General features: G+C 40.7%; 1 protein-coding gene across 2 annotated transcripts in view; it reads left to right on the plus strand.

The window, feature by feature from the left end:
* The window catches only part of CNST (consortin, connexin sorting protein), a 114,293-nt gene that overhangs the window by 44,761 nt on the left and 42,485 nt on the right, over positions 1-27,047 (plus strand). For both annotated transcript variants that reach the window (XM_035010988.1, XM_035010990.1), the window contains one exon: positions 25,079-25,284. In XM_035010988.1, coding sequence (XP_034866879.1) covers positions 25,079-25,284 — 206 coding nt within the window. The remainder of the gene's footprint in view (positions 1-25,078; positions 25,285-27,047) is intronic.

The raw sequence follows: 27,047 nt of genomic DNA on the forward strand, positions 1-27,047 counted from the left end.
TTTATTTATTTTGTTAATTTGGAGTAAAAGATGAAACTTTCCAGTTCATACACATTTATCCTTCTTTATTCAATAAAGTGATTTGTTAACTTTTTAATGTAGCTCATAATTAGGCTTTCTGTTTAACTGATCCCTTCATCTTTGCTTTTCCTTAGTTTGCTTAAAGAAAATTAAAATTAATTTTGCAGAGATGTGAGAGCCTTTTCTTAAAAGATCTAAGATAAACAGATGATGTATGTAGTGCTATTTGTATATAAATTGATTTATCTAATGACTGTAATTCAAGAGCAATTTGTGCCTCTCTAATATGTTCTTTTGATGTTTTTAGGAACTGAGACCTAGTTGCATATGAAATGGGTCAATCATAACTCCTTTTATTCCTCTTTCCATGACCTTATTTCATTTTCCCTAGGTGTGATTATATTATTTAAAGTTATTTGGTATTTATTATCCAGTGAGCAGATATGTGTAGAATTACTGTTCCCTAATGCATTTGAAATATATGATTTATAAAACTCAGGGATAGTCTTTATATAGATTAGCTTTAAAATTCTATTATATATCTTATATATTATATATTATATATCTTAAATGAGTTTAAAAGTGTAAGAAAACTGAATTAGGAGTTGCAAAACCTACATTCAAATCTTACTTCTGGTTTTGGTCACTTGGTGAGACTTAACCATTCTGTACTTTAGTTTTCTCAACTGTATAATGATGATGTTCATCCAAATATATCTATAAAATTCCTTTCTGAGCTATGAATTCCTTAGATTCCTGAACAGAGATGGTATGGTCTAAACTTGGTTAAAGTTTGGTGATTCACCTCTGTATCTATATAGTTTTTGTTTTTTTTTTAATGTAAGAGGTACATTTTTATTTGTACTTTGAGTTTTGTTGTTAAATTAAAAGAACAGAAGTGTGGGTGGGCAGAAGAATTTTAAGCTGGGTGGAAGGAGTCCCAGGAGGGCAGAATTACTTCTTTCTAGACCTGGAAGGACCTGGAATGGGAAGCTTTAGGATGGCCTGGGAGCTCTTCTCACTGTTCCCTGAGAGTTCGCTGAAGCCTATCCTCTCTCAGTACACAACCCATCACCAGGTCCAAGTGATCGAATCTCCCTGAGATCTCTCTGGTTAGTCTGTTTCTCTCCATCTCCAGTGCCACAGTTCAACGTCATCATCTTTAGCTGGAGTAAAGCTGCCTAAAGATGTCTCTGTCCTGTCGCTCCCAAATTCATTCACTAGGTTAGAACAATCAATGCAGAGAGTCCATGCATACGTGTCTAGACATGGGCATGGTAGTTCTTCCATTACTGTGAAATTCTAAGATCCTAAGTAAATGAAGTTTCAAAATTTTACGGATGGGTACTTTTCTAATAACAGAATAGCCTTTCAAATGCAAAATGATATATAAAACATGATATTCAATTCCAGACCAGAAATAAAATTTTTTTTATAGATAGGTGCTCTCGCAACACTTTTTAAAAGAAATATATTAAGGTGAATTTATTTACTCTTATGCCTCTTTATGTAGTTTAATTTGTAATAATTTTTTCTTTCTTTCTTTTTTTTTTTTGTAATAATTTTTTGTATATCTAAAAGCTAGTGCCGGAAAAAGAAGTAGAGCAATATTAGGAGACATGTCATTATTTATAAGTTTAACCTTAAACTCAGCCTCACAAAAGTCCAGTTGTCATTATATTATGAGACTTTGTTTCCTTTAGAGAGTTGAATCCCTGTAATGCGGTCAACTAAGCAGGTTTCAAGCTGTATTACATCAAGTTTTTACTATAGTTGAGTCTAGCATAACTTTAATATCCTAAAAAGGAATGAAAATTAGCTGATACGTTTTTAACAGCTTGGGGTGCCTGGGTGGCTCAGTCAGTCAGTTAAGCATCTGACCCTTGATTTCGGCTCAGGTCGTGATCTCAGGGTCTTGAGATCGAGCCCTGTGTTGGGCTCCCCACTGGGCGTGGAGCCTGCTGGAAATTCTCCCTCACCCTCTCCCTCAGCCCTTCTTTCCCCCCCCAAATTTTTTAACAGCTTTATTGAGATATTCACATACCATACGCTTCACCTACTTAATATGTACAATTCACTGATTTTTAGTATATTCCCAAAGCTGACAACCATAACCACCGTCAATTTTCATCATTCATCACACAAAGAAACCCATACCTATTAGCGAAGCCATGTCCCATTTATCCCAGCCCTAGGCAACCACTAATCTACTTTCTTTCTTTATAAATTTGTCTCCTCAGGACATTTCATATAAATGGAATTGTACAATATATGGTCTTTTATGACCGGCTCCTTCACTTAGTGTAATGTTTTTAAAATTCATCCACGTTGCACCCACACATATCAATACTTTTTTTCTTTTTATTATGCATTAGTATTCCACTGCAATGAATATACCACATTTCATATCTATTTGTCCGCTGATGGACATTTGGACTGTTTCTACTTTTTGGCTATGCTGAATAATGCTCCTATGAACATTAGCAAAAAAGTTTTCATGTGGACATATATTTTCCCTTTTTTGGTTATGTATGCCTAGGAGTAGAATTGCTGCATCATAAATAGACACTTTGTTTAACTTCTTGAGGACCTGCTAAACTATCTTCCAAAGTGGCTACACCAGCAATGTATGAGGGTATAATTTTTCCACATCTTCGCCAACACTTGTTAATATCTGATTCTTTGATTTTAGCTATAGTCCTTTTCATTCACATGGAACTTACATGCTATAAAATTCACCTTCATGAAGTGTACCTCTTGGTTCTAATATATTCACGTAGTTATACAACTATCACTAGTATCTAATTCTAGAACATTTTATCCCCCTCTAAAGAAATCCTGTATCCATTAGCAGTCACTCCCCATTTCTCTGTCCGCTCCCCCACCCCAGCCCCTGGCAACCATTAACCCATAAATTTTGTGTGATTGTAAAAAGCAAGTTCAGATTAAGTGTTTGATGGTTGCCATAGAACATACTTTATTTACTAAGTCACCCCATATCTAAGCATTTAACCGAACAGTTCAGCAAATGGCAGGAAGCCAGAGATAGGCAGCACATGGAAATTGAGAAAGGAAGAACTTCCAGATTGATTTGCCACTCGTATTCAGTGCCCTGACTTGTTCCTCTGGCAGCCTCCAGCTCGGCGGTGACAAAGAGGGTGTCAAAGCTAGAGGAAAACAAATCTTGGAAATGCATCTGTGGCTGGAGTCAGGCTTGCACAGTGAAAAGAGCAAAGACTTTGGCTCTGCCTGTTCCTACCCATGTGACCTTAGGAAAGCAACTCATTTCCCTGAGCCTGTTCCCTTATCTGTAGGACAACTGATCCTACCACTTCTGCAAGATTGTCCTTAGAATGAGTGATCCTGTATGTAAAGCACTTTATCAAGTACCCAGCTTCTAAATGGTACCTGTAGTCTTTGGGTATGTCATGGGATGATTTCTGAGTGGCGTGACCAGGAGCAACATTCAGTGAAATTAAGAAATTGGTTTAATTTGACTTTAAGTCCATCTTACTTCTTTTGTCACTATCTTTCTTATCTCCTGAGATCTTTTTAATACTCTTTTCAGCCTTAGCTGTCCCTGCCTTGCTACCCTAAGGTATATTCTGAAAAACCTATTTCCAGTGCCTCCCTACCTTAATGTTAGGTATCACGTGCCTGCTGGCATTTATCAATACTTTAACTGACGTCTGAAGTAATAACTGTGAATAAAACTAACTGATAATGCAAATGCCAGATATGAAGTTTACCTGTCTGGCTTCCACCATAGTAGAACCTTTAGAGTTGGCCCACAAACCTGAATGCCTAGTGGAGTCGGCTGAGTAATATATGTGCTATAATTTTGGCCAGGATTGAGATACTGGGATTGATGAGGACTTTGATATGACAGGACTATGCATACCTACCTAAGAGCATTTGAATTAAAAAATGGAAAGTGGGGGCACCTGGGTGGTTCAGTTGGTGAAGCGTCTGCCTTCGGCTCAGGTCATGATCCCAGGGTCCTGGGATCAAGCCCTGCATCAGGCTCCCTGCTCAGCGGAGAGCCTGCTTCTCCCTCTCCCTCTGCCTGCCGCTCTGCCTACTTGTGCTCGCTCTCTCTCTCTCAAATAAATAAATAAAATCTTAAAAGAAAAAAATGGAAAGGCCTGGCTAAACCCGTCTAAGAATGATAGATTCTGGTATTGATATTTTGGGGTTGTAGCCCATTCTGTTCATTAGGTAGGTAAATGAGCAGTTTAACTCTCTTATAAACTATACAGTAAGCTTTGAAGATTCTGAAGTCCTGGTTTACCTTATCTCTGCTCCAGCCCTTTTAAAATAAAATTTCTTTGGAAAGTGACCTGCAGAAACAGCAGCCTCTCTTTTTATTCTTCTCTCAGTAAGGGATTGATCAAAGAAGACAGATCATATCTCCTCTGAAAGGTAGCTGTTTCCTAGGTAACAATAGAATAAAAGAGTTCCAGATTTACATAGATTCAAGTAATTGTAGAATCAGAAGGGGACTTTAAGGTTCTTAGCCAAAATTCGCTTTATTTTAAAAAAGTCCCAATATTAAAATTGTATTAGTTTTTTATTGCTTTCATAACAAATGACCACAACTTTGGTGGCTTAAAACTGACATAAATTTATTACTATACAGTTCTGTAAGTCAGGAATCTGACACAGGTCTTGAGGTGTCAGCATTCTTTTCCCAAGGCTCCAGGGAAAATTCAGCTTCCTTGCCTTTCCAGCTTCTTGGAGGCTGCATTTCTCAGCTTGTGGTCACCTTTCCTACATTTTCAAAGCCAACAGTTGCATGCCAGGTCCCTCCATGTGTAAAGACTTTTGTGATTACACTGGGCCCACCCAGATAATTTAGGATAATCTGCCTTTTTTTTTAAAGGTCAACTAATTAACTAACAACCTTAATCCCATCTGCAGCCTAATTCCCCTTTGTGATGTAATGTATTTATGGGGATTAGAACATGGGGGGGGCATTAGTCTATCCACCACAAAAATATTTGTTTTAAAGATTTATTTTTATTTGAGAGAGCGAGTGCACGCGAGTGGGGGGAGGGCAGAGAGAGGCAGAGAAGCAGACTCCCCAGTGAGCAGGGAGTACAACATGGGGCTTGATCCCTGGATCCTGAGATCAGGACCTAAGCAGAAACCAAGAGTCCAGAGGCTTAACCGACTGAGCCAACCAGGCACCCCCACCACAAAAATATTTTAAGATAGACTAGATGAAGAATTTATATCACAGAAGAATTCTTCCCCTTATAAAAAACATTTTTTACACTTTTGTATAACCATACAGGGTAACTTAGTCAGCAGACATTAATTGAGCATTGTATGTATGCCAGGCACGATAATACTGTTGGTGAACCTGCCTTTGAGTTTTGTGCTTGAGTGTGGGAGCCACGTGACTAACAAGCTCAGTCTAGCAGGATGGGAGTCACGACTGATACTAAGTAAGCACAGGGCTGTGGAAATGCTGTTCTAGAAGGGCTATGGGAACCTTCCTGGAGGAGTTGATGAGATCGGACATCCAGGCTGAGACAGGGACAAATACATGCTAGCTAAGGAAAGGAGATGGGGAGAGAGGGCAAAGGAAGGATGGTAGAGGTAGCACACCACGGACTAAAGCCCAGAGGATTCTGAGAAGGGAACACCCCACATTTCAGCAACTGTTGATATTCAGTTTGTCTGGAGCAGAATAGAAGGGAAGAATGCATCTAGGGGAAATAGTAGAGTACAAGAGTAGAGAGATCAACACGGTCCAGGTTATAAAGCATTATTGTTTTGTAATAACCAGTTTGGGCCTTCTGGGCAAGTTTGAACAGGAGTGATGTGATGTGAGTTGCAGTTTTCAGAAAGATCGCTCAGGCTACAGTGTGGAGAAGGGTTAGAATAGTGCAAGATCAGAGGCAGTGCAAGTGCTTAAGGGGCTTTTTTTTTTTTTTTTTAAGATTTTATTTATTTATTTGACAGAGGGAGACACAGTGAGAGAAGGAACACAAGCAGGGGGAGTGGGAGAGGGAGAAGCAGGCTTCCCGCGGAGCAGGGAGCCCAATGCGGGGCTCAATTCCAGGACCCTGGGATCATGACCTGAGCCGAAGGCAGACGCTTAACGACTGAGCCACCCAGGCGCCCCGGTTAAGGGGCTTTTCTAATAATCTCTGCAGGAGATGCTGCCGGTGGTCCTTACTGAGGGAGTAGCTGTGGGGCTAGAGAGAAGTAAGTGGAGTGAGAGTTATTAAGGGGGTAGAATTGACTGGACTGGGTCGTAGATGAGGTGTGGAAGAGTCCAGGATTAGCCCCAGTTGTGTGGTTTAGGCACCAGGTGCATAATAATGCTGCCTGCAGAGGGTGGGAATGTAGAGAGACAAGGAACAAGTCTGGGGAGAGTAGGGCAGAGGGCAGTGTGGGAATTTAGAGTCAGGTGTTTGGGATCCCTTAGACATCCAAGTGGACATGCTGAACAGGTAGTTGGTCTAGATTTCAGGACTGTGATCTTGGCTAACGATGTAGCTTTTGGAAAGCCAGAAAGGATCTTGAAAATGGCCTACTCGAACGCCTTTTTATTTTTTTAATTTATTTTTATTTTTTATTTTATTGATTGATTTTTACTTAATAGATCACTGATTTTATTATAAAAGGATAGAACTCAGGCACAGCCTGATGAAAGGGATGCATAGGGCAGGGCCTGGGTGAAGGGCAGGGGGGAGCTTTCCACTTCCTCTCCAGGCATACTACTCTCCCACATCCCAGCGTGTTCACCAACCCAGAAGCTACACCCCTTAATTTTTATAAGTGAGAAAATTCAGGTTTAATCTACAAGGTGCCTTGTCTTCCTCTGCAGGAGACAGGGAGAGAAAGAGGATGTGAACCCAGGGGCTCCTGATGAGCCAGATGTGTTTCCTGTGTAGCAGAGTTCTCCTTGTCCTGCTAAACAGTGAGGTTCTCCCAATAGGATTCATAATAATAACGATGGTAATTCGCCAACTTTTATTAACTTTCTACTGTGTAAATATTTCCCAGGCAATAGAAATACAGCGATGACAAGACAGATCTTGCTCTAACCCTCATGGACTCCTGGAGTTTAGTGGGAAAGCAGCTGTTAAGTTAAATAATACAGTTGTCACAAGAGTGCATGTGTTGTGCCGGAAGTCAGTGCCCGGAGCAGCGCCTTGGCGCAGGAAGGAGCACTACTTGCTTATGGAACTGACAGATGTTCAGTGTGTGGAATGGAGGAAGCAGTTTGGAGGATGGCGGGCATGAGCTTCAAGTATCGTCTGGGTATTCTGACCACTAATGAAATAGTGGAAAGCTTTCGCGGACAGATCAGGCGGGAGTTGATAGTTTGGGGGAACATGTCACCTCCTTCTATTTTTTTTTTTTTAAGATTTTATTTATTTATTTATTTTTGAGAGAGAGAGAGATCACAAGTAGGCAGAGCGGCAGGCAGAGGGAGAAGCAGGCTCCCTGCTGAGCAGGGGAGTGAGATGTGGGACTCAGTCCCAGAACCCTGGGATCATGACCTGAGCTGAAGGCAGACGCTTCACCGACTGAGCCACCCAGATGCCCCCACCCCTACTTCTAAGGATGATCCTAACCTGATAGCTAGAACCGTAGAAATGTGCGCTCTGTTATCCTCCAGCTCTTCCAACAGATGGTGCCATTTCCAGGAGCATTGGGAATGGGGTTTGTTGCAACTGAAAACACAAACATGTATGGGAAGGGACAGCAGAATATAATAAAAAAAGCAGAAAATTGAAGAATTTTGCATGGTATGTGTGTTATCTGTTGCTGCATAACAAATTCTCATAAAATGTAGCAGCTGAAAACAAAAAACATTTATTATTTCATGGCTTCTGTGGTCAGGAATCTGGGTGTGGCTTAGCTTGGTACTTCTGGCTTAAGTCTCTCATGAGATTTCGGTCAACTACTGGCCAGGCCTGCAGTCATATGAAGGCTTGGACTGGGGCTGGAGAATGTGCTTCCAAGCTCATTCAAATGGTACGTGGCAGGCCCGCGTCCCTCCCTGTGTGGCTTACCTCCCAGTACCCCTTACACCATGACAGCTGGCTTCCCCCAGGGGTAGCAGTCCAAGACAGAGCAGCACCCCAGTTAGAAGACACATTTTTTTTTAAGTAAACTCTATGCCCAATGTGGGGCCTGAACTCGCAACCCTGAGACCAAGAGCCACACGCACGCTCCACTGACTGAGCCAGCCAGATCACCCCAGAAGCCACTCTTTTTTATAGTATAATTTAAAAAGTGACATTCTGGGGCACCTGGGTGGCTCAGTCAGTTAAGCGTCCAACTCTTAGTTTTGGCTCCAGTCATGATCTTGGGGTCATGAGATCCAGCCCCACTTCCAGCTCCCCTCTCAGCACAGAGTCTGCTTGAGGATTCGCTCTCTCTGCCAGTCAGACAACTTTCTCCTTCTTATATAGTTATTTTTTGTGATTTCAGTCATGCCCTGATAGCTATCTAGAAAGAAGGTGAAAAAGAAGGGAATTCCTATCAATCCGGCCTTTCAAATTCTGTGTAGAAACCAGCATTCTCCATCAAGTGTCTATAATGTGATATTTTTATATAAGGAAAAATTGAGAAATTTGCACCTCCAAACATTTTTATGTGAGTATTTCTGTGCAGTTACACATATATACTGACATAGGCATGAATGAAGACTTTTGTCTTTATTTTACTAAGAATATTTTGTTCTGATTTCACAGAATTCAGCTTAATGGAAGCATAAAGTCAGGTAGGATGTTTAGGGACTTGGCTTCTTAGTTTTCTACTGTTCAAATCAGAGTTTCCTAAGTTAAATAATTTTCTGTGTAGTCCTTTGTTTTTTGGTTGTTGGTTTTTATTTCACCCTCCAACTGTTGTTTGCTCATAATCCCTACAAAGAGTAGATGTCTTCTTACCTTTATTTAAAATAATAGTTTCTAAACATCATTCACAGAGTCAACACTGTACTTAATTAAAAGGGTGTTTTTCTCATTGTTTTGTTGTATTTTTAACAAAGTTATTACATCCATCTGGCTCTCTAATTTTGAAAAAAAAGCACACAAGTAGGCATTTGAAAAATGTAGCCATTGGATCAAAAGCAGGTAGAGGGTATAGCCATACAATAGCATATTATTTGGCAATAAAAGAATAAAGTCCTGGGGCACCTGGGTGGCTCAGCTGGTTAAGCATTGAATTCTTGATTTTGGCTCTGGTCATGATCTCAGGGTCGTGAGATCAAGCCCTGTGTCCCGCTCTGGGCTGGGCGTGGAATCTGCTTAGGATTCTCTCCCTCTCCCTCTGCCCCTTCCCCTTCCTCCCGCGTGACACTCTCTAAAAAAAAAAAGAATAAAGTACTAACATGTGCTACAACATGAAAACCTTACACTAAGTCAAACTAGTCACAAAAGGCCATATGTTATATGTTTCTATTTAATATGAAATGTCCCAGGTAGGCAATTTCATAGAGACTGAAGGTAGATCAGTGGCTACCTAGAGCAGGGGACGTTGGGGGAAATAAAGAGACTGGTGGTAGGCAGTACAGGGTTTCTTTTTTGGGTAATGAAAACTTTGTAAAATTGATTGTGGTGTTGGTTACACAGCACTGACTCCACTAAAGCCATTGAACTGTACAGACACGTAAAGTGGTGGATTGTATCTTAGGTGAATTATAGCTCAGTGAAACAGTTTTGAAGAAAGTGGTCGTTGGTTTGGTGATAGGAAGAAACAGTTGGGGTATAGTCTTTTGTCTCTGCAAAATTTAAAGATTACTGGCATAATGGAATGCAAAATAACATCAATTTTTTTTGTGAACTGCAATGAATTCAGCATATTCCTCTGCGTTTTTCTTTTGACTCTTGAAGGTTTGAATTAACTCCTGGTTTTCTAAATTTTTCTTTCTCATATAATTCCACTAATGCAAAGAGAATCTGATGTCAGTAGCTTTACGAGAATCACAGAATATTAAGGAGGCGGAAGGGAGGCTTAAAGGAAAATTTAGCAATCTGGTTTCCTTTGGGTATTTAGGTCCTCTCTCTTCTTCCACAAATAGGCACTATTTTTAGTGTTGAATTTAAATGCATACCTTTATATTTGTTAGAGAAATAAAATATGTGTAATTTCAGTTTATAAGATCATTTCTTATAGCCCCATTAAATATGATAATTTTATTTATCCTAGAGAACCAAGGAATATTTTATATTTGATAGCTGGTGAATTCAGTGTGCTTGGAATGAACTGAAAAATATCGTAAAATTTAGCCATTTTGAGATTAGCAGTGTACTTCTAAAGGAAAAACAACATATTAATTGCATTTAAACTCTGGTGGTGCTTAAAATTAAAAAAAAAAAAAAAAAACTTTGGTGCTTGTCTGTAGACCTTGATTGACAATTCTGAAAATTGCATAATTAAATGCATGCTTAGGGAAATCTCTTCATATTTTTAGTTTTTAATAAAATGAGTTAAAGTATAAAATGTCTAAGCAAACTTCTAAGAGGAAAATTAGGGAATCCAATCCAGCTAGTTAACATATTACACATAATTTAGAGTCTCAATCCCAGCAATATTTATGTGTGCTAATTGTGCCTTGAATATGAATTGAAAACAGCCCGGAGCAAATTCTAGAAAGTGGTGGAACTTGCAGGAATAGCTGTGATAGGTAGGGTGTAACTTAGACCTGCTCAAGGGATCACCTGCTTTTGCAACCTGAGTCAGTGGATGTGGAGACTGGCCTTTAACAGCCCATGGGAGCACCATGGGCATGAGTCTGTCATATTACCCTTGAGTTTCTTGAAATGCTTTTTCACATCCACTGTGTATTTGTAAAAATTTAAATACTGAGTTCAGGACATTCAGACAGTTTGTATCCTAATTATGTGAGTCTTTTATATGAAAGGAGAAAAGAAATAATGGTCTTTGAGCTCAAGGCTGGCTGGCTAGAGGCAGCAACGCATGAATACGGAGTTAGGCTTGTCAATCTAGATGGTGGTTACGCTGGGCTCAGTAAAATTTCTGATGAGTAATTAGAGCTCTGCTTCTTCAAGAGTTCAGCAAAGCACACACGCTGTCAAAAGGGCCCCTCCCACTCAGGAGATGTGTCCTTCCCAGGGCGCCTGGGTGGTTCCGTCGTTGAGCGTCTGCCTTTGGCTCAGGTCATGGTCCCAGGGTCCTGGGATCAAGCCCTGTGTCGGGCTCTCTGCTCGGCGGGAAGCCTGCTTCTCCCTCTCCCACTCCCCCTGCTTGTGTTCCTGCTCTCGCTGTCTCTGTCTCTGTCAAATAAATAAATAAAATCTTAAAAAAAAAAAAAAGAGATGTGTCCTTTCCTTCTCGGCATCTACTTGAGGGGAAAATAAGAATATTCTTTTGAAGGTTACACGGTGCTGTCCTTCCACATCTCTAATGGCACATTGCCCCTGAAGCACTGAAAACATACGCGATTTAGCGGGTGCAGGGAGTGCGCTTTCAGCCTTGTTTGAGTTCTGTCCCTCCCAACGTCCTGAAGCATTAAGTGATTTTCAAGAAGCTGCCTAAAATAAAGTCCCGAGGCTGTTTTTATGACGTCCCATCCCTGTATTGATGCTGAAATCACCTGCCAGACACTCAGTCGAGAGACCAGCACTGCCACTTTGAGTGCGTGCCTACTAAGCACTGGGTGTCCGTGACACGTTACTGTATGTCATCCTTAGCCATGCATTTATGAGGAGTCGGGTCACGTCCCGTAGGTCCCCAGGGCAGCTGGACTGCAGCCCCAGCTCCCAACCACAGCCCTGCGCTGCTCCCTCTGAACGCAGAGGAATGTGCTGGGTGGGGCGATGGTAATTGTGCCCTGATTACATAAGGAATCCCTTTGACCCCAGGTCAGGTCATAAGGAAGTTGGCTCATTTTCAGATTTATCTCACAACGCTTGTGTCTAGTATTGAGGAAAAGGAAGGAATACTTCCCTTTTTCCACTTAAATGTGCTTAGCCAGTGAGCAAAGATATTTAAATATGAGCACTCTACTCTCCACATTTATGGCACTCCCCAGAACCTTGCAATGAGGAAATGTGGAAGGAAAAAGGAGTGAAGCACAGAGGGTCTGCCATCGGAGCCACATAAACCATTATTAAAAAGTATTTCTTTAAAAAAAAAAATTATTTATTTATTTTAGAGAGAGAGTGTGTGCGAGTGGTGAGGAGGGGCAGAGGGAGAGGGAGAGAAGCAGACTCCATGTGAGCAGGGAGCCCGACCTGGGGGCTCAATATCACGACCCTGAGATCATCACCTGAGCCGAAACCAAGAGTCCACCAATCAAATGACTGAGCCACCCAGGCACCCCTAAAAATTACTTTTTTTTTTTTTTTTTAAGATTTTATTTATTTATTTGACAGAGAGATAGAGGGAGAGCACAAGTAGGCAGAGAGGCAGGCAGAGGGAAAGGGAGAAGCAGACTCCACTGAGCAGGGAGCCCGACGCGGGGCTCGATCCCAGGACCCTGGGATCATGACGTGAGCCGAAGGCAGCCGCTTAACCGACCGAGCCACCGAGGCGCCCCCCTAAAAAGTACTTCTGATCCACCTTCCAAAATTATGGCCAAGGTATGCATCAGCATAAACAAGTCAGGCGGTTTGAGGAATTCAGCTATGTAATGGCTCCAAGAATCATAACATGAAATCACAAAAATGAAGGCTTTTTCCCCCTTTTATTATTTTAATATTGCAGTAAAACACGTATAACATAAATCTGCTATTTTAAGTGTGCAGTTCAGGGCCATTAATTACATTCATAATGTTGTGTAACCATCACCACTGTTTCCAAAACTTTTATCACTCTAAGCAGAGACTCTGTAAGCATTAAGCAATAGCTCTGTGTCCTTCCTCCCCCAGTCCCTGGTAACCTTAGTTCTACTTTCTGTCGTATGAATTTTCCTGTTGTAGGTAATTCATCTAAGTAGAGTCATATAATCTTTTGGTTTTTTGTGACTGGCTTCTTTCACTTAGCATAATGTTTTCAAGTTCGCCCATGTTGCAGCATGTATATACCATGTTTTGTATATCTGTTCATCTGCCGATGAATATCCCTTCAACTTTTGACTAATGTGAATAATGCTGTGGGGCACCTGGGTGACTCAGTCGGTTGAGTGTCCGACTCTTGATTTCGGCTCAGGTTATGATCTTGCTGCGCACTCAGCAGGGAGTCTGCTTGTCCCTCTCCCTCTGCTCCCCCCTCCCCCCTCCCCCCGCTTGCTCAAACTCTGTCTCTAAAATAAATAAATAAAAATCTTTTAAAAAATGTGAATAATGCTGCTGTGAACATTGGCATATATATATCTGCTAGAGTGCCTGTGTACCTAGAAATATACCTATTTTGTGTATATACCTAGAAATGGAATTGCAGGATCATATGGTAATTCAAATTTAACGTTTTGAGGAATTGCTAAACTGTGTCCCACAGCGGCTGTACCATTGTACGTTCCTATCAGCAATTCACAGGGGTTCCAGTTTGTCCACATCATCACTTACTGTCCGTTTGTCTGATGATTGCCATTGTTCTGTGTCCATCTCAGCCTACAGATAGCGATGCCATGGGCTAGAAATGCCAGGGGCACTTACCTGAGCCTGTATTACTTGAGGTGACCCCCACAGACATTTCCCTGAACAGAGCCAGTGCTGTGGCTGGACAGACCCTTGTGGTTCTTACTATGATTACAAGGCACACCTCAGTAACAACCATAAGTGAACTTTGAAAAAAACGAGGTTTATAATTTACAAGTTCTAGAGGGTACATTGCATGCCCAAGGCCACACAACAGCATCACCTGTCGAAAAAGAGAGGGAGAGCAGACTGGGGTTCTGTCTTTATTGGGTCAAGGTCATTGAGAACCGAGGACTTTGTGGGTGAATTTAAAACAGAAGAGCAGGAAATAAAGCACACAAAGGGAGAAGGGGTTGGTCAAATGGTGAGTTATCTAGGTCAACCAGGGCTTTGTGAAAAGGGGAACTACATGGGTGGGGTGGCCTGGCCCTTCATCTAGTTATGTCGTTGGCAGCATGTTTATTCCAGACATTATATCCAAAAAGCAAATGGTCAGGCTTACACTACACCCATAAAAAGGGGTATAAACTGGTATCTCATTGTGGATTTGATGTGCATTTCCCTAATGGCCTGTGACGTTCAGCATCTTTTCATGTGCTTATTGGCCATTTTTATATCTTCTTTAGTGATATGTCAGTTCAAGTCCTTTGCTCAGTTCAATTGGGTTATTTGTTTCATTATTGTTTATTTGTAGGAGTTCTTTATGTATTCTAGGTATTAATCCCTTATCAGATTTATGATTTGAAGATATTTTCTTCCATTCTGTGGATTGTCTTTTCACTCACCTCATTGTGTCCTGTGATGCAGAATGTTTTTAATTTAGATAAAGTCCAATTTATGTAGTTTTTTCTTTCATTTGCTGTGCTTTTGATACCGTTTTCAAGAAATCATCAGTGTGAAGAAGATAACGCCCCAGTGTTTTCTTCTGAGAGTTTTATTGTTTTAGCTCTTACATTTAGGTCTTTGATCCATTTTTTTTATTAGAGAGAGAGAGTGAGTGCGAGTGGGGAGAGGGCCAGAAGCAGAGAGAATCTTAAGCAGGCTCCATGCTCAGCGCAGAGCTGACTTGGGGCTCCATCTCACGACCCTGAGATTATAACCTGAGCTGAAATCAAGAGTTAGTTGCTCAACCAACTGAGCCGCCCAGGTGCCTCAATTTTTGATCCATTTTGAGTTCGTTTTTGTATATGGTATTAGCTAAGGGTCCAAGTTCATTCTTTTACATGAAGATATCCAGTTGCCCCAGCACTCTTTGTTGAAAACACTGTCCTTTTCACATTGAGTAGCCATAGCACCCTTGTCAAAAATTAACTATGCATATCAGCGTTTATTCTTGGGTTCTCAATTCTGTATCATTGGTCTGTATGTAATAGGTCTATCCTTATGTCAGTACTACAGTGTGTTTTTCCTGTAACTTTATAGTAAGTTTTGAAATCTGGAAGTATGAGTCCTCGAATTTTCTTCCTTTTCAGGATGGTTTTGGCTATTCTGGGTCCCTTGAAATTTTTGGCAGAAAACACTATTGGGATTTGATTGGGATTGCACTGTATCTGTAAATTGTTTGGGCAGAATTGTCATATTGTCCTTCTGGCCCTTCCCCTGCTCGTACTCTCTCTCAAATAAACTAAAAAAAAAAAGAAGAAGAGGAATAATTCTTTTTTTGTGTGTCTAGGTTTTGATAATTTGACTGTAATGTGCCTAATGTGGCTGTCCTTGTGTTTATTGTGCTTGGAGTTTGTTGAGCTTCTTGTATGTGTAGGTTCGTGTTTTTTATGAAATTTGGGATGTTTTCAGCTATTACTTCTTCAAATATACTTTCAGGTTCACTGATTCCTTTTTCTGCTTGCTTAAATCTGCTGTTGAATTCCTCTAGTGAATTTTTCATTTCAGTCACTGTATTTTTTAGCTCCCGAAATTTTAATTTCTGTTTATAATTTCTCTCTCTTTATTCATATTCTCATTTTATTCCTACTTGTTTTCTTGATTTCCTTTAGTTCTTTGTCCATGGTTTCCATTAGCTCTTTGAGCATATTTAAATTCAAATTACTTTTCTAATCCAGTGTCTAATCCTGGGCTTCCATGGGGTTGTTTTCTATCAGTTTATTTATTTCCTCTGAATGGCAGACTCAGCACTGAACACAGAGCCCGATGCAGGGCTCGTTCTCACGACCCTGAGATCATGACCTGAGCCGAAACCAAGAGTTGGGTGCTTAACTGATTGAGCCATCCAGGTACCCCTCAGGGCCTTTAAATTTTAGGTTTTACAATAGCAAGACTTATGCCCAAAGGCTGGAATTAAGTCGAACAGCTCTGAAGAATATTATTTCATATTTTTGTAGGTTATGAGCTTTTTAATTAAGGATGCTGGTTCATTTTTTTTTTTTTAAGATTTTATTTATTTATTTGTCAGAGAGAGCACAAGCAGGGGGAGCAGCAGAGGCAGAGGGAGAAACAGGCTTCCTGCTGAGCAAGGAGCCTGATACAGGACTTCATCACAGGACTCTGGGATCATGACCTGAGTCGAAGGCAGACGCTTAACTGACTGAGCCACCCAGGCGTCCCACCGATGCTGTTAAGAAACATCAACTCATTGGGGTGTATGTGTGGCTCAGTTGGTTGAGCTTCCATCTCTTGATTTCAGCTCTAGTCATGATCTTAATGTCCTGGGTCAAGTTCTACACCAGGCTCCACACTCAGTGGAGAGTCTGCTTGAGGTTTATCTCCCTGCCCCTCCCCCTGCTCACGTGTGTGCACACACTCTCTCTCTAAAATAAATAAATCTTAAAAGAATAAAAAACATCAAATCATTAACATTTGGGAAGTGATATTCTGTTTAAAAGATGGAAGGCAGGGGCGCCTGGGTGGCTCAATGGGTTAAGCATTGGACTCTTGATTTCGGCTCAGGTCATGATCTCAAGGTTGTGAGACCGAGAGCCCCATGTTGGGCTCTGTGCAGGGCATGGGGCCTGCTTTGGATGACCTCTGCCCCTCCTCCCGCTCATGTGCACTTGCACGAGTGTGCATGCTCTCTCTCTCAAAAAAAAAAAAAAAAAAAAGATGTAAGGGGTGGGGAGTATAAATATTGAAGCCTTATAAGAATACAGCAATTGAGATGAGTTAAAAGCCCATAGAGTTCTAGCAGAATACTTTGGAGGTTCCTCAAAAAGTTAAACATGGAATTACCACTTAATCCAGCAGTTCTACTTCTAGATATATACCCAAAGTCATTGAAAGCCAGGACTCAAACAGATAGTTGTACACCAGTAGTCTTAGCAATATTATTCACAGTAGCCAAAAGGTGTTAACAAACTAAGTGTCTGTTGACAAATGGGTAAACAAAATGTGTTCTATATGTATATATACATGTGTGTGTCTGTGTGTATTTCTGTTTGGGATGATGAAAAAGTTATGAAATGGATGGTGGTGATGGTTGCACAACATTGTGAATATAATTAATGTCAGTGAATTGTACACTTCAAAATGATTAAAATATTAGTTTTATGTTATATAGAAAAAAGAAATCACCCAAAAAAATTCATAGAGCATCAGACTCAGGGGCATATAGAGCTAATTTGATTACAGCTGGCTGAGTTTTTGTTGTTTTTTGTTTGTTTTGTTTTTAAGATTTTACTTATTTCTTTTAGAGAGAGAGAGAACACGAGTGGGAGGGTCAAAGGGAGAGAGAGAATCTCAAGCAGACTCTGCCCAGTGTGGAGACCCACGCAGGACTCGGTCTCACGACCCTGAGATCATGACCCAAGCCAAAACCAAGAGTCAGATGCTCAACCAACTGCACCATCGAGGCACCCCTTAGTTGGCTGGGTTTTAAAACAGGATTTTTTCTTCAGCATTAATTGAGCACTTGCTGTTTGCCAGCCACTGCAATACATGCTTTCTATGGAGTATCTCATTTAATCTTCTTTACAGCCTTATTAAGTAGGTAATACAGTTAGCCTCAATTTTTTGATGAAGGGGGCGCCTGGATGGCTCAGTCTTTAAGTGTCTGCCTTCAGCTCAGGTCATGATCCCAGGGTCCTGGGATCAAGCCCCGCATCAGGCTCCCTGCTCTGCAGGAAACCTGCTTCTCCCTCTCCCACTCCCCCTGCTTGTGTTCCCTCTCTCGCTGTGTCTCTCTCTGTCAAATAAATAAATAAAATCTTCAAAAAAAATTTATAGATGAGGATTCTGAAGCACAGAGAGATTAAGTAACTTGCCCAATATCATATTACTAATAAGTGACATTCTCTGCATTTGATCCCAGGTGTTCTGACTTTAGACTGCCCTAAATGTTACACCATGCTATCTCACTTTTGCTGATTTTTTAAAAAGATTTATTTATTTATTTTAGAGGGGAGGTGGGGTCAAGCAGACTCCACGCCGAGTGGAGCTTGATCTCATGACCCTGAGATCACGACCTGAGCCAGAAACCAAGAGTCAGACACTTAACAGACTGAGCCACCCAAGCGCCCTCACTTTTGCTGAATTTTAAAGTGTGTTTAAAGGAATTCTTTTTCATGTTTGAGTTACCATAATTTGCCACAGAACGATTATTGCACGTGCCTCTCCAGACTTCTTCAGAACAATACCTGCCTACCGACCTCTGCAAGACGAGAACTCAGAGAAAAAGGAGGAATGGTTCACTCTGAAGGGAAGTGTTGGAGTGTGGTTTGTGTTAACAATTGTCTCTGGATGCTGGTGGAACTCTCCCTTGGGTTCCTTATCTGATCTCGCATCAGTGTAGTGAGCACTTCAACACAGGTCAAGGAAAGTATTTTTATAAAATCAGTGAATCTTAGATTTTTTTTCCTAATACCTTTCTTCAAAAACGTAGTGTTCTTATTTAAAAGAAGAGAGGCTGTGGAATTGTGGATAAATGGAAGTGCCTACTACTTTCTTTCTGATTTAAATGTAATTTCTTAGGAGAGTTCATGTGATTAAAAAGGCAATGTACCCATGTAACAGATGGGAAAATTAAGGATTAAAGAGACTGACTTCCCCAGTCCTAGAACAAGGAAGCAGTCGATTTAGGGTTCAAACCCAGACAGCCCGACTCCAGAGCCCATGCTCTCATGTAATCTCTTTGATGAATTTCAAGTGCTTCATCTATAATTTCTAATACCCACCTTTATAATGCTGTGGAGAGAATCAAGGAACATAGAGTATATGGTTTATAGTATACTCCAAAGTGTTTGAGTACCTGCTGAGCGTGAGCACTGTGCTCAGGGCTGAGGTTATGGTGCTGTAGCATACACTTGCTCTGCGTACATCTGCTCTGCGTACACCTGCTTTGGGTACACCTGCTCTGTGTACACCTGCTCTGTGTAACCTGTTCTGCATACACCCACTCTGCATACAGCTGCTCTGCATACACTCGTTCTGCGTACACCCACTCTGCATACACCCACCCTGTGTATACCCGCTCTGTGTATACCTGCTCTGTGTACACCTGCTCTGTAAACCTGACAGTGCAGGCAGAGGGAGCAGCATGAACAGAGCAGCTTGTTCTCTTAAAACCACACAATCCTGCATATAAGATAGTGTCCTTTTACTCTGAGTAGTAGTGTGTAGAATTTGAAATGTATTAGGCCTTTAAATAACCCTTTTCCCGTCCCCAAACGTCCCTAGCTTAGCTTATGTCATCACTGTGAACATTTTATCCTAAGCATCATCACTGCTGCGACCTTTACCTTGGCTTCGATGTCTTCTGCATAGCATCCTGCTAATTCCCATTTTGTCCCTGGTAAGTTTCACTCTCCTGAGTAATTACCACCTAAGGTACCAAGTGTGGGGTTTTGCCTTGTACCTAAGCTCATCATTCTCCATGTCACACAGAGGTGTATTTACAGATGGCAGACCAATAGTAGATTAAGTAATGGAGAATAATATGAATAATGTTAGGGTACATTCCTAAAGTTTTCAGGTAAAGAATACTACTATATTCTCCCACAATATGTCTCTTAACCACTACCAGAGACAGATTCCAAGTTGAATAAAAAATTATGTGTCAAAAGACAAATACCATATGATTTCACTCATATGTGGAATTTCAGAAACAAAACAAATGAACAAAGGAAAAAAAGGCAACAAAAAAATAGACTCTTAATTATAGAGAACAAAGTGGTGGTTACCAGAGGGGAGGGGCTGGGAGGATGGGGGAAGTAGGTGAAAGGAATTAAGAGTACACTTATCTTGATGAACACTGAGTAATGTAGAGAGTTGCTAATCACTATATCGTACACTTGAAACTAATATGACACTGTACGTTAATTATACTGGAATTAAAATAAAAAATTGTGTGTCAAGGGACACCTGGGTGTCTCAGTCACTTAAGTGTCTGACTCTTGATCTTGGCTCAGGTCATGATCTCAGGTCATGAGATCAAGCCCCACACTGGGCTCTGCACTGGGCATGGAGCCTGCTTGGAATTCTCTCTTCCCCTCTCCCTCTGAACCTCACCCACTCCCAGTCACACTGTCTCTCTGGAAAAAAAAAAAATTATGTGTCAAAATGGACAGAATTCAGGTGGTATGATACATTGAATAAAATCTCTCAATCAAGGTAATTCATTTCTGGCAGAAGATAGTTACAAATAATTTTTAAAAATAAAACCTAGTAGGTGCAAGTAGACACTGATGTTGATTTTAGAGCATGATGAAGTTGACAGGTGTTAAGTTATGGTCTATGAATTTGTCACCATCTGTATATAAATAGTATCACCAGATTGCTTAATGTGGAATTCTAACTCTAACTCATTTGACTTTCACAGATGAAAGTAAATAGAATTTTATATTCCTGTATAAATTCATATCTGGCCCCAAAAAAAGGTTTCATTTAAATTGAGTAAGACTTTGTAGCAAAGATGAAATTACGTGTTGTACAGTATATGTTTTTATTTGGCTTTCATTCTTAACGATAAATATCTTTACCAGAAAACTTTTATGTGTCAGAAGGAATTTTTGTACTAATTGTGATACATTATTACACTTCTTTTTTCTTTCTTTTTTTTTAAAAGATTTTATTTATTTAAGAGAGAGAGAATGAGATAGAGAGAGCATGAGAGGGGGGAGGGTCAGAGGGAGAAGCAGCCTCCCTGCTGAGCAGGGAGCCCAAAGCGGGACTCGGTCCCGGGACTCCAGGATCATGACCTGAGCTGAGGGCAGTCGCTTAACCAACTGAGCCACCCAGGTGCCCTACACTTACTTTTTCAAGAAAACTTTTGTTAAGTTCATGTGGTGTCAAAATTATTTTGAAATCCAACATGTTCATCCCATTCTCTCCGGGCCTGCAATGTTTCTGCCAAGAAATCCACAAATACCTTTCCAGGGGTTCCCTGGAATGTGAGGGATATTTTTTTCTTTTCCTGTCTTCTTAAAAATTATTGTTATTTTGTATTTTCTACATAGTTTATCAGTGTTATTACAGGAGCACTGGGAGCTGGAAACCTCTCCTGAGACTTTTAGTAACCTCTACTCAAACTCATGACCCCAAGATCAAGAGTTGCATGCTCTTCCAACTGAGCCAGCCAGGCACCCTCTCTTGCTGTTTTAAAAATACTCTATTTCTTTGATTTTAGATAGCTTTATTATAACGTGTCTTAGGAGAAGATCTTTTTAGGTTGATAATTTTGGGGAACCTATAAGCTTCATGAACGTGGATGTCCAAATCTTCCTCCATATTTGGAGATTCTTAGTCATTATTTCTTTAAGTTAGTTTTCTGCCCTCTTTTCCCTCTCTTTTCCTTCTGGGACTCCAGTAATGCGTAGGTTGTTTCTGTTCATGGTATCACACAATTCATGTAAGGTTTCTTCATTCTTTTTCATTCTTTTTTCTTTTTGCTCTTCTGACCAGATAATTTCAAATGACATATCTTTAAGTGCACTGATTCCTTCTTGTGCTTGGTTGAGTCTGCTGTTGGAGCTCTCTGTTGAATTTCTCATTTCAATGTATTCAACTCTAGGATTTCTGCTTGATTTTGAAAGATTTTTATTTATTTATTTAACAGAGATAGCACAAGTAGGCAGAGTGGCAGACAGAGGGAGAGGGAGAAGCAGGCTCTCCGTCGAGCAGGGAGCCCAATGCGGGGCTCGATCCCAGGACCCTGGGATCATGACCTGAGCCGAAGGCAGCCGCTTAACCGACTGAGCCACTCAGGCACCCCTCTGCTTGATTTTTATCATGGTTTCTATTTCTTTGCTAAACTTCTCATTTTGTTCATATGTTATTTTCCTAATTTTGTTTGTCTGTGTTATGTTCATTAAATTTCTTTAAGAAGATTATTCTGAATTCTTTGTCAAATGGTTCATAGATCTCCATTTTTGTAGGGCCTTTTATTGAATCTTTGTTAGTTTCCTCTGGTTGTGTCATGTTTTCTTGATTATTTATGATCCTTGTGGACTTATGTTGGTGTCTGCACATCTAAAAAAGCAGTCTTTACAGAATGGCTTCAACAGGGAAACCCTTCACTAGTCAGCCTGTCCAGAGATTCTGGGTGGGCCAGCTAGTGGTGACCATGAGCAGGCTTGATGCTGGAGTCCTCAGGTGGGCAAATCTGCTGACTGGGTCCACTGGGGTGGGCCTGGTGCTTGAGTCTATGTGGGTGGGCCTTGGATCCTGGGTCCTTTGGGATGGATGAGGTACCAGGCACCGCACCATTAGGGTGGTGGACCTAACACCTTAGTCCGTGAGAGCCACCCTGGCTCTGGTGTTGCTGGGAGCTTGTGTCCATGGGACCCAGCCTGGAACCTGAGTCAGCTGGGGGGTTGCCTGGAGCTAGGGTGATCCTGGAGCCTGGGTCCATGGAAGCTGGCCTAGAGGCTGGTGTCACAGTGGCCAGCCTGGTTACATTTCTTAAATCACTCTGGAGACTTTGAATGTTTGAGATGGTCAGATCTAGGAGGAATCTGAGGTCTCACCTGGCCAATCCCTTCATTTTAAAGATAAGGAACTACAGTATAGAAAATAAATATCTAATCCAAGTCACTTGGAAAAATGACAGAAGTGATGTCTCTTGCTCCTCCTATTCCAGTGCTCTTTGATTTATACTACTTTGTCCCAGCAAGGAATATTATCTTAAGAGGTAAGTTTTGTAATTAAGTTATCTCTGAAACTCATGATCTTCAACCCCAATAAATAATCCTTTTGTGGTATAAGTCTTTCAAGTTTCCCTGACCTCTTAACCCATTTGGAATGACACATGTGAGCCTAATCATATTTTCCATTCCCTCCCTACACTTGGCAATTAAACTACTATATTCTTTCTAATTGTTTACATTAGCCTTCCATTGCTCTTGGAATCTTTAGGCTCGTATATATGCTTTTCGAACTTTTGTTGGTTTTGTTTGATGACTAATATTCTGTTACAATTTCTTTTGTTGGCTACATAATTTTATTTACCAGTGTATTGCATGTTTATAAATTGTATGTATCCATAACATTAATTATTAAAGTAACTTGAAAATGGATCTAGCAGGGACCATGGCCATTATGAATCTACACTGTCTAACTAACTGAGATAATCACAATCCATGTTTCCAGTTCCATTATTTGGGACCTTACCTGACCTTCTTTAGATAAGAGAGTCATAAAGTCTGTCCTTTTTCTTTTTTTTTTTAAGATTTTATTTATTTATTTGAGAGAGAGAGAGCACATGAGAGGGGGGAGGGTCAGAGGGAGAAGCAGAGTCCCCGCCAAGCAGGGAGCCCGATGCGGGACTCGATCCCGGGACTCCAGGACCATGACCTGAGCCGAAGGCAGCCGCTTAACCGACTGAGCCACCCAGGCACCCAAGTCTGTCCTTTTTCTTTACCTTTGAGAATTTTGTCCTTCTTTGGTAATATTTTTCAAGAGTTTTCTTTAACTCCCCTTTACTGAAAATGACCAATAATGATATAATTCCTACATGTTTTCAAGGAAGAAGCATGGAGTAATATTTGATAATTATGTGGGAAGAATTTAGTCAAGAGAAGTATAGAATTTGGGAGGCTGGCTTTATCACAGCCTATATGAGATTAAATGTCTTGGACATAATCGTGTGCCTGGGGAAAAGGGAAAGAAACAGTAGTTCTCTTAGTTTCTTTGGAGTTCTCTATGGAAAGCTTATCTTTCCACATTGGCACTACTACCATTTGGTTAGAAAATTGAAAAGCAGAAGAATCATCCATGTTTTCACAGATACTCTCTGTGCAAAATGGCAGGCCATCACTAAGTCTTGTATTTCCAGATCTCAAATGATACAAAATTCATACAAGAGAATTTTCTAAATATAAGGAATCACCATAGGTGATTAATTTTAGAAATCACGGCACTTGGAATTTTCGTGCTGAAGACACTGCTGGTTATAGTTACAGGTTATAGTTACAATAATTGTGGCCCATAAATGAATCCCTGTGGATGCAGGAGTTCTGATCCAATGAAGACGAGACCTTTCAGCAATCACTGTAATACAATCTAGCACAATACAGGGCTATCTACAGTATTGAGAGGAAAGTAAGTTTACCATAGGCCCATGTTATACAGAAATACATGGATTTTGTTAGCGTAAAACATAAATAGGCATAGATGGGAAGAAAATATTCTGTTAGAATCTGTAATTGCTCAAGTCGCAGAATATTTTACTAAGGAGATGAAGAGCTGACCCACCTGGCTAGAGCAGTGGGTTTGTTTAGAAGGCAGTAGAAGATAAGAGTTCGGGCACACTTTAGAGAGCTCGCAGGAGGCATCCTCCAACATGGTATGTACACTGCATTACTGAGAGGGAGCCTTCTGAGACTGATCCCCTAAATGGATGTACAGATGCAGATAGTCTATTCAATTTGAATATGCAAATTAGAGAGGATACTGAGATTTCCGTGAGGGGTGAAGTTCTAACATGTAATGATTAAATTTTTAAAATTTGGTACATCATTTCAGGAGCTTCAGGTCAAGCATTTATTCATGGATGATTGATTGATTGATTGATTTTAGAAGTTTGTGTTACTTAACTACTTATTATGAAAAAATTTTCACGACCATTAGCTCTGGCTTCTGAATTCCTGCTGCTCTCTTGGGATCCAGAAGTAGTCCTACAGTTACCAGACCAGAGTTTAAAGAGGAGGTCGTAACTTCTTTAGTCCTTTTATATGAGAGGTGCATTTACCTTCTGTGTGTTTTATTTTGAGCAAGCCAGGACTTTCTCGATTACAGCTAATCTGTTTTTTCCTTTGGTTGAATCAAGTTTGTGGTCACGTTTTAACCCTCGTACTTTCCTTTAGATCTCTTTTTATTAATACTCGTAATTAGAATTCTGCAAAAATAGTTCATGTGTGTGCTAACAGAGGGAGTCAGATGACAGCACAGTTTAATGAGGACAAAAACCTGTGGTTCTGGGCTTTTTCCGCCCCGTGTGATTAGCTTTATTTGCAAATTTTATGGTTAACAGACATAATTATTTTAAGGTATTCCACCATGATGATACTTTATCCTAACACAGGCATTTTATTTACTTCTTAAAGGACTTTGTTCAGGAGATGCTACACCTTTGATGCGAGAAAATACACTAAGTACATCCACACATGCTGTGAGTGATGAAGAGTCCGCAGAAGTAAACGCTAATGATCAACCCGAAGCCCCAAAGCAAGTTCTTCAGTATCTGTTCTCACTTATACGAGGGGAAGTTGAGCAGTTGGATTCCAGAGCACTCCCCCTCTGCCTTCACCAGGTACTCCAGCAAACCCTTCACGTCCTGCCTCCCTACAGTTCTGGGACCGGGGTTTGGAATCATTGAAAATACAATTCTCTGTAATTGGTTCTCCCCAACTTGCCATTGGGAAGCCCAGGAGGTCACCCTGGGTTAGTGGCTGGTGGGAAGTTTAGCATATGACTACTAGTGGCCACACATCGGCCTTGAATAATCCATTTGTAGTTCAGACAATCACCGACGTCCTTTATGTAGTGAATAAGCTGTGTACGAGTAAGAGTCAATGTAGCAAGCGCTTAGTAAATACCACCGAGATGTCAAAAACTCTGCTAGACACTGCGGAAACAAAAATTACTTAACAGAGTATGTCCTTAAGAGAGCCACTGTGGAAAAGGAGAAGCACTTCTAGAGATAAATAATGGAAGAAGTCTGTACTAAGGGTAGACAGATATTTAAGGTTCAGCAAAAGCACAAAATGTGTGATTAACTTTGTTCTGTGAGCATCAGGGGACTCTTGAGCTGGGTTTTGCGGGGTATGTAGGCGCTCACTAGATGAACAGAGTGAGCTAGTGTGGGAAGAGATTTCAGCCCCCACAAAGGCATGGCTGAGATGGTGTTGGAAGATTAAGATGGAGAAGAGGTAGGAATTGACATTGGGTGGCTGGGGGCAGTGATCACGGCCTTCCTCATAGGGACTGGGAATTTTTAATGGTGGGAGTGCCAAATTGAATGTGAATTTTAGAAAATTAACTCTGCTGAAGACCAGGAGGGTAAATTAGGAGATGAGAGCCTGGACACCGGGAGGCCTCTGGACAGTGGTGAGAAAGCTTTTTTACACAAAAGCTAATTCAGAAAAATAAGATATGTATGAACTGCATTTAATTTTTCCTTTAAAATGAAAATAATGAAATAATGGAGAAACTGAGACTCCCTCACCAAGCAAGTTCCTTACAGTTCTGGGGCCAGAATTTGCTTATTCCATTCAGTGCATCTGTTTTTGGAACACTGTGGCAGAAATTTGAATATAGGCTGTATATTAAATAATATTATTGCCCTAATTCCTTGAGACTGGTAATAGAATTATAGGTTTTATAGGACAGTATCCTTGTTCTTGAGAGGTACATGCCCACATATTTGGGAGTGGAGTGACTGTTATTATGATATTTTCACTTATCATTACCTAGGATACTTCAGTAGGAAAAAGTGCAGAGGAGAGGAAAAGACCAAAAGAGAAACCAAATTTGGCAAAATGTCAACAATTGACAGATCTAGGTGAAAGGTAAATGGCTGTTGATTTTACTCTTCTTTGAACTCTTCTGTAGAATTTCGATAAAAAGTTGAGGAAAAGGACACTTGGAGTAAAGATGGAAATAGCAAATATAGTCAAATCTTTTCAAGGAATTTATGTCACTGGGCTGTTGTTGCATGAAAGGTAAGAAGAATGCTCTTTTCTGCTGATGTACAATCCTACAGCCGAAGCAGTTCTAGTAGATCTGGATCAGGCCTGAAGATGATTTAAATTTTTTTAAGTTTATTTATTTATTTATTTTTATTTTTTGTAACCTCTACACCCCACGTGGGGCTTGAACTCACGACCCCGAGATCAAGAGTCGCATGCTGTTCCTTTTTTAATTTTTTTATGTCTCAAAGTAAAATTCTCCCCACCCTCCCCACCCCTCAGGAACATATCAGAGTTGCTGAGTCCTGTAGGTCATGCTTCTTAAATATCTCAGCAATCTGTCCTCCCCTGACGGAGGAGTTTAGAGAGCATGGTGGTGGTTTAA

Source organism: Mirounga leonina, unplaced genomic scaffold (assembly GCF_011800145.1).
Source record: "Mirounga leonina isolate KUSES-001 unplaced genomic scaffold, KU_Mleo_1.0 Mir_154, whole genome shotgun sequence".
NCBI classification, from domain to species: Eukaryota; Metazoa; Chordata; class Mammalia; order Carnivora; family Phocidae; genus Mirounga; species Mirounga leonina.